Here is an 8,888-nt window from a genome sequence, read left to right as displayed (position 1 = left end):
GGGCATGATCAGCCGATCACTGTTCCCAGGTCAGTCTGTCTCTGTTGGACTGTCGTGTCAAATGCTTTTGTATTTTATAGCTCATTTTGATTTTATCATTACCTCCTTTACCCACATCTATTTCCATCCATCATCAGATGTATTCATTGAATTGAGCATGCAATTCCATAACGCTTTTTTTCAAAGCTTTCAAATTGTATAGATCCACAAGGAAACGTGATTGTTGTGTTTGAGATTCCAAAATCTATATCACTCCAACATGTTTTAAGTAAAATACATGTGCGAAGAAAATATGCAAACATAGCTGGTATGATCTTTTAAAAATTGACAAGACAAACTGCATCCAAAAGGTGGCTTTAAAGCTTTTGCTCTGAAACAATAAGTGTAACTGACTCTCTCTCTCTGTGTTTGCGTGTGCGTGTGTGTGTGTGTGTGTGTGTGCAGATGAGGTAGGTTGTGTTGATCCAGCAGTGTGTCAGAGTGTGTGTGGAGTTTCAGTTGGCTGCTCCAACATCGCCTACCCTAAACTAGTGGTGGAGCTAATGCCTGTGGGTGAGTCCCCCCCCCCACACACACAGCTCGTTCTCTCTCATTTATCATTGACCTGGGTTCTGTCTGTTCTCGCCTATCCACACAGAAAAAGCTGGATCTATTTCTATGTATGCCTAAGAAAATAAGCCAAACAATAAGACGATGACGTTTGCTCAAGTCATCGATAGAGTTTGGTTGACTATCAACGTTATAATTTTGTAACAATATGGATGTTGTTGACATATTGGTCTCACCTTACAGTGATTATCAGTGATATTGATCCTCCTCTCCGTGTAGGTCTGCGTGGTCTGATGCTAGCAGTGATACTAGCTGCTCTGATGTCATCTCTGACCTCCATCTTTAACAGCAGCGCCACTCTGTTCACACTGGACCTCTACCACAGAGCCAGGCCGAGGGCCTCAGAGAGGGAGCTCATGATAGTGGGAAGGTAGGGCTGCAAAGACTAACTGATCGTAAAACATGCCCCTTGATGCAAAGCTGGGATTGGAATATATTATTCAGACATCTTGACTTGAAACCGACTAGAAAACCAATACAAGAGTTCTCTCTTTATCTCTCCTGTTTCAAACCCCAACGTTCCCACTCTGAAGGAAATGTTGGTTCTACTCTGTTCACATTCACAGAAAGGGTCTGGAACCGAGACTCCAAGCTAGAACCAATCCAAAATATCAAGAACCAGTAAAAAAAAAAAAGTGGTTCTGCTTATCGGTTCCTAAACAACACATTGTCCAAAAGCTGGGTGATACATTTTGCTGGATGTTTCTGCAACACACCAGTGGGGACTCGCTAAACACCTTGTCATGTTGTACAATGTACATTAACATTTCTATCAATTAAAATGTAGATAATAATCACAAGATGATTCTTTTATTGGGTATTTTAGTGTGTATTTACTCATTTAGGAAACCTGCATATATGCACACTGTTGGTGGGAAACATCACATAAAATAGGTCATTTTTATTGTGGCTTCTATTCCTCATGATTGATTAACCCAGAACTGAAATGAATCCTTATATCTAAACTGTATACCTTAATATGTGATGTTGTCTGTAGTGGAGTGCAGCAGGTGGTGTTTCAGCATCCACCTCCCATGTATCTTTACGGGGCCACTAGTTTCTCAGTGCCAAGACTTCACATCACCAAAAGCTGACATCAAACTATGTTGTTTATTTCCAGGGTGTTCATCCTGGTCTTGGTGTGTGTGAGTCTGTTGTGGATTCCAGTCATCCAAACAGCCAACAGTGGACAGCTGTTTGATTACATTCAATCAGTGACCAGCTTTCTAGCTCCGCCCATAACTGCTGTATTCCTAATGGCTATATTCTGGCCACGTGCCAACGAGCAGGTAGGTGTCTCACACACACACACATGAATTTAAGGAACAAACCAACTGAAGGAGACGCACCCTGTGAGTGTAAAGGCAGATCTACTCACGAGCAGTGAGCGGGGAGCCAAACATAGACAGAGACTCAGAGCCAAGGCTTTAAAGAGAATGGGATTTATAGCTGAGGTTGAAGATGGAGACGGGGACATGATGGGGACCGGAGGCGGGGATGGCGGTTAATTAGTCTGCCTAACGGCATGCAGACTGGAGAGGCAGATGAGGGAGTGATCCTCTGACTGAGGACAAACGCCGAGCGGCTGAGCACAAGGTCTAATCCTCAGAAGGATGACCTGTGGAGGAACCTCAGATGGGGTCATTGCATGCAGGTGTGAAGGTAGACTGGCCCAGGATGACAGCAGGACAGGGAAACACTCACACACACACACACACACACACACACACACACACACACACACACACACACACACACACACACACACACACACACACACACACACACACACACACACACACACACACACACACACACACACACACACACACACACACACACACACACCAGCCGGCAGTGATGGAGTCAAGAGGAGTGAGGAACACTGGGAAACACCTTAACTTTGTTGTCACTATCAACATGATCGACCTGCAACAGAAACTTGGAGGAGAAAACACAAGCAGTCACTTGAACTTCTCGTGGTCTCCAGACAGCTGCAGTAGTCCCAGCGTGTCGTTAGGTATTTGAAAATATAACAACAATAGATTTTGACAGTGAGCACCTTTATAAGACAGAACCAAAAGATTAAAAATCTTACGGCCATTTTCACTTCAGCCAAGTGTGTGTATTTGTGTGTGTGTGTGTATGTGTGTGTTTTTCAGGGTGCATTCTGGGGTCTGATGACTGGACTGGTGGTGGGACTGAGCCGCATGGTTCTGGAGTTCTCCTATGAAATCCCCTCCTGTGGTCAGCCTGACGGTCGGCCTGCCCTCCTGGCTGATGTCCACTACCTGTACTTTGCTCTCATCCTATTGGCTCTCACCAGCCTCATCATTGCTGCAGTCAGCTTGGCCACAGCCCCAATACCTAAAGAACATGTAAGGACCACGTCTTACATTGATGGACACCCGTATCCAGCCCTCCTGTGCACGCTGTGTGACCTTCTCTCGTGGAGGAGGCGTCCTCGGAGCTGCCTGTCTGCTGCTTACTAAAGATCACATGTGTTTATAACCAGCTTGACATTCATACTGGACAAGTCAAAGCCACCGCTCAGCTGTAGCACCGACACTATAAAGAAAACGGGAAGTCTGTTACGAGGCTTGTACTGCAGAAGCAAGTGTACGGTGGCCCTGAGAGCTCAAATCAGCAAAAGAAGAGCAAATCAAGGAAACCTCTTCACCAATTTGACAATCGCATCAAATAATGAAGTTAGAGTCACATGTAGGAATGTAGCACAGGCGACAACAGAAACTGTTTCTAGGCAACACTAATATGTGATGCAGTATTGTTACCTTCATTTGGCTGGAATATAGTTGTAGGTACTCAGGGCTCGTCAGACTACCACAAGTATGTCTGAGCTCAGTCTCTCCTCTCTCCTGTCCAGCTGTACAGGCTGACCTGGTGGTCCAGACACAGCCGGGAGCCTCGGATCGACCTCACAGGTCCCACGATGACCTCGGACCCGGTGAGCTCTGACCCTAGCCCGGACGCTGAGCGCTTGCCACAATCTTGCTGGATGAGAGGAGCCCTGAGGCTCTGCGGTCTGACTGGTCCCAGCTCGGCCTCGGCGTCTCCAGCGGTTGAAGACAGCGAGCTGGACTCCCTCCAGGAGGAGCCGCTCTGGAGGAGAGTGTGCGATGTGAACGCCCTGCTACTGCTGGCTGTTAACGTATTTCTCTGGGGATATTTTGCCTAATAACTTTACACATATCTCACCATTGAAGAGCGGTCATATTAGTGTATTTTACACATATCTCCTCATAAAAGAGAGGAGTCCTACCTTTGTCCCTCTTTGTGTCTGACCAACATGTTGAATAAACAGCTTCAATAAGCATTGACGTGAAAGAGGGCTCTCCGGCCTCCTGTGTGGAGTGTGCATGTTCTCCTCGTGCCGCTGTGGGTTCCTCCCGGGTTCTCTGGCTTGCCCTTAGTTGTGAATGGTTCTCTGTCTCTATGTGTCCGTCCCACAAAAATAAAAAACAGAGGGTTAACCCTAACCCTCTTTTCAGTACCCAAGAAAGAACACAGTTGTAACTAAAGAAAATGTGGATTAAACACATCGTCTGACTACAACCAACATGAGCTCTGGCTCTTCCTTTTGATCCATCCTCCATTTGTACTTAACACAGGAACTGAGGAAGCAAATGTTACTTTTCCACTTTTTTATAGGTTTGTGTCCATTTCAACTTCCAGTAAATTTTCTTCAAACTGAAACAGAAGTTTATAAAAACATAGATCTATCTGACAACCGAATGCACACTTCCTGCAGCAGAGTCCTCGTTTGATGGTTTTAAGTCTGTTGCTTGTTTCAGAAACACTTTATTCGGACAGTCTGCCTACAAACTACCATTTCAGCAGCTTATTTGCTGAACTTTGTTCGAGAGATTCTTTAAAGAATATATGCAACACTTTATAGAGTGTTTTTTCTTTCATGTGAAACATTTAATGCTGCGAACAGAAAAAACAAAAAACAATTCAATGTAGTTTACTTCCACCAAACCTTTTCCAAAGTGATGTCACATGAAACATGTGTTAAGAAATGAGACAAACATCACGTCTGTTTTCCAGAATATGGCAATGAAGTGTTTATTTTGCCTTCTGTTGACAAAGAAAAAATAACTTTACAAAGTAACAATTCAACACCAGACAAACTGTTTTTATACCATCTGTTACCAGACTGCAGGATTCTGACAATGGAGCCAACAAGGGGGGGGGGGGGGGGTGCTACTTTAACATGTCAACAGGGTCGGCTCAGTGTGGAGCTTCCTTCTCATGTGCAATGAGACGATACAGAGGATCAGAGAAGACATGTCACACCTCCCTCACCAAGGTAACAGCCAGAGGGAGGGGGGCGTTGTTTAGTTTCAGTCCTTATTTTCGTTCATATGAGTTGGGGACATTGTTTAGTGTATTTTGTTTCTGGCTTGTCTCGAGTAACAGTGGAGCCGAACAGACACCGAGAAAGAAATCTGATAATACATCGACGTCCTTTCCATGGACATGAAAGTGAGCTGGAGGGTTCAATACTGACTGCGGAAACAGGTGGACAATTACAATTCTTAGCACGAGTTCACTTAAGAGGAAATGTTTTCGGGGGCTTTCAGCCACACCTCATGGTTTCCAGAGGGTGTTTGTTTAGTTGCAATGATTATTTAGAGCTGGACTAATACTGAGATTCCAGGCACATTCTGAAATCTACTGTATCCACTGATGGCTGCAGAAACATGTCGACCAGTATTCATTTGACATGAACACAAACTATAAATGCATTTCGTTGAGAGTGGGACACTTTACAGCGAACAACTTGTCAGCACTCTGGTGGCCAACCAATGCGAAGGGTGCAAATACTATGAAACATTTTGCTACAACTAATTCTTGGGTTATCCGTTGGGAGCTGTTCAGCGGAGTCACGTGATCTTCCTCAGCAGACGGGAATACCGTTTAAAATCCATATTTTTGAACATTTAGTATTTTAAAAAGGAGACAGCTGAGGAAGACTGGATTTAAAACACAACGCTCCAGAACCGCTAATAAAGGACAGAAAGCGAGACCATGACCAAATGATTTAATCGGCTCGACTCATCTTAACGAACAGTCTCCATTTGCAGAAGGAGGCAACAGAACTCCCATTAATACTTCATATAGATTCCTCAACTGTGGTTCTGAAAGAACATTGACCCAGACATGGATTAAATGGGACGTTTACCTCGTCGGCAGCCTGAAGGACACGTTATGTTAGGGAGGTTCAGAATGAGCACATATTGAGCATATTTTATAGATGCACATGGCTCCCCTATCAGTCAAGTTCTCATTTTTGAGAGGCAGAGGAAAAAAAATAGCGTACAATAATGAGCGTGATGCAAAACCCAGGATCCTAGATAGCTGAGCCCGGGGAATGACCGCGTCCGACCGCCATCATGCTGGAACCGCTCGTCAATGGAAAGCTGCTCTGGTCATGCACACAGAGACTAGAAGGAGGTCACATTATTGTGTCCAGGTGTGTGTTGGCTGGGCCATGCACATTGAAGGCTGCAGGAAGGAGGGTGGTGGGTGAGCCTCGCAGCGTCAGCAGGTTGGGCTTGAACTTGTCGACGATAGAAGGAGATGCGCTCGTGTCCAATCTGTTTTTGTGTTGGACAGTGACGCTCGGTTTGTATTGCATTTTTGTTTGTTGGTGGAATGAGATGAAACCTCAGCAGCCACGGTCAATGTGGATCATCACATCGGCTGGATTCTTGATTTGATATGGTTTATATAATGGGGGACAGCACATCTGTAATCTCTTCAGTCACAATGTAAGGTGAAAAAGAAAGAAAAAAAATAACTCAAGGCACAAACAAATACTGCAAAATGGAACACAATACGGCTCTCACATATTTAAGAGCCTTCAGGTATGTGAAGAGAAGGGGCTTCAGGGCCGGGTGGAGTCGACCCCCCCTCACCAGGGCCAAGGACGAATAACAACTCATTAGAAAAGTTAACACTTCTGGACCAGAGTTCTGTCTTCGACCAACCAGACGAGACACCCCCAGATCTCTTGCCCACGCCGACGCCCTCAAACACCTCGGCATGCTGGGAAACACTCTGCTCACATGGATTCATTCAGAAGATGAGTTTCTTTTTTGCAATTACCAAGACACACAAACTGGTGCTTGGGAACAAAGACGGAGCAGCCGCGCTGAACGAGGAGCACATCGTTTGCTTTAGGCTAACTTCGAAATTTTTTAAGACTTTTAGCAAATAACTGTTATGGTTAGGGTTAAGGAGGCGCCAAATGACATTAGACACCTCATTCAAAGCTAAAAGCCTGCGTGTTGCTTATTAAAAAATGACATTGAAATTCGACTATTATCAATTGCCATCACCCAGAATACACCTGTGAAAAAACATGTGGAACCAATTGGATCACTTACAGATTAGAGTTTGAACACAGCTTGAACTATAACTCCGGTTTGCTCTTTGGTGTAAGACGTCATTGAGTATCGAGATGAATCCATGTGTTCAGATACGTGTTCTGCATTTACAGCATGCTACAAATGAGTTGCGATGTGGCAGAAATGTCCGTTTCAGAACAGTGTATATCCTCTTAAATGCAGCGTTTGCTTTTCAAAGAGATGCAAGAAGTTCTGTGGTCTAGTTTTTGTTTAGTTTCAGAAATTGTGTTTCAGCAATTGCAAAAAACAAACAAAAAAAGATAGACAGAGAGAAGAAAATAAAAAGCCAATGAGTGAAATCAACCAATACTTCTGTACTTGTGGCCTCATCGACAATGTTTCTGTTGGTGGAAGAAAAGTCATCTGAATCCCCCCCAACCAGCTGATGCCCAGGAGTCAGCGAGCGGCCACGTATTGATCACACTCCAGCGTCCTGCGACAGTCAGGTCATGAACAGCATATGCTAACATGTGGTGCTAAGCTAAGAAAAGGGACCAGTCTGGTAAACCAACGCCCCACTCCCCTAGACAGGAAGTAGACGGACTGCAACGCTCCTCGTCTCATCCGACCTGCTACGACGCGTTAAAGCTCTGTGGATCAGCCTTTGAGGTACATCTTAAACTCTGTAAACATACAGGTTGCTATGACGATCGCTGCCGCTGCAAGGGCTTTTTGGGGAGAATGGCTGAGGTCAGGATATATCTCGTGGCTTGTTGACGGCCTTTCCCCTGGCCGCACTGAGGAAAATGTGATGATTTAAAACGGCAGAAAACTACATCTTACTGACCAGCCACCTGTCAATCTCATCACCGTTTCCTTCAAGTTCTCAAGATCACACAGGGAGAGTATTCCTGTTAACTATTAAATTGGTCTCAGATTAACTTTATGTACATCTACTAATTGATTTATCGACAAAAAGTTTCATCTCAGAAGAAACACCGTGCTGCCACTCTCGCTTAGTAGCTTCTCTGGAGCTTTTAATCATTCCACATGATCTTTATCAGCAGCCAGATGTTGCCCTGTTGTATATCTGCATATGGGGAAAAATCCATCTGTTGATGAAGACCATGTGATCAAATCAAAAGCTCCAGAACAGCTATAGAATGGACTTCATGGCAAGCAAAGAATGAAAGCTACAGCTAGACGAGGGTCCCTGCAGCAGCCGACAGAGACCCTGTAGTTGTGAGGTTCTCCCGTGACTCAATGAGATGAAGGGCCAATAGGGGCACAGTGCACAGCGTCTCATGGAGCGAGCAACAGGATGACGGTGTGGGTCAGAAATGGTCAGAGTTGGGACTTTAACGTCTCAGAAAAGCGTCCTAACACAACTATTCATTGTCAGATTCAAAACCTAGAGTTCTTAACAGTGAACAGCAGAACATCTGGTCAAAAATAATCTGCCTACGCGACTATCGTTATAGTGCTCAAAGCTCGAAGAAAATACAACTTTTCACAGCGCGTGCCATTCAAGAACAGCAGTTCTCTCATTCTGGCCCTTCTGACTGCCTTTACAAAATAATAGCACTACAGTCCAGACACACAGCATCCAGCCCAAATCCCCATGCTTCAGCGCATGGTACAGTACAATGAAGAGCTTTATCACATGGTCCAGCACTAAATCATCAGAATAAAAAACAAAAACAATGTCTAGAAGTAAAAACACATCCGAGACAAAAGATATATACACTCTTACATGAGACTTGGCCACACCCCCCTCCTTCTGAGGAGCAGCTCTAATATTGTCACACAGTTCACCTCAAAAGAAGAAATAATAAAGCACAACAAGGCAAAATTAAGAATATACACATCTCTAACTGATGAAATAACTTATGTTTGAAATGTTTG

At 44.5% G+C, this 8,888-nt stretch overlaps 1 protein-coding gene across 1 annotated transcript in view; it reads left to right on the top strand.

The window, feature by feature from the left end:
* Positions 1-4,151, top strand: part of slc5a9 (solute carrier family 5 member 9) — an 11,452-nt gene extending 7,301 nt beyond the window's left edge. The window contains exons 8-13 of the mRNA XM_056414867.1: positions 1-29; positions 445-552; positions 829-979; positions 1,730-1,898; positions 2,772-2,987; positions 3,494-4,151. The exon at positions 1-29 is cut by the window's left edge and continues 107 nt beyond it. Coding sequence (XP_056270842.1) covers positions 1-29; positions 445-552; positions 829-979; positions 1,730-1,898; positions 2,772-2,987; positions 3,494-3,805 — 985 coding nt within the window. The 3' untranslated portion in view covers positions 3,806-4,151. The remainder of the gene's footprint in view (positions 30-444; positions 553-828; positions 980-1,729; positions 1,899-2,771; positions 2,988-3,493) is intronic.
* The last annotated feature ends 4,737 nt before the right edge of the window (positions 4,152-8,888 follow it).

Source organism: Pseudoliparis swirei, chromosome 5, assembly GCF_029220125.1.
Source record: "Pseudoliparis swirei isolate HS2019 ecotype Mariana Trench chromosome 5, NWPU_hadal_v1, whole genome shotgun sequence".
Taxonomy (NCBI): domain Eukaryota; kingdom Metazoa; phylum Chordata; class Actinopteri; order Perciformes; family Liparidae; genus Pseudoliparis; species Pseudoliparis swirei.
The sequence above is the reverse complement of the archived record's forward strand: the minus strand, read 5'-3'. Positions and strand labels throughout refer to the sequence as shown.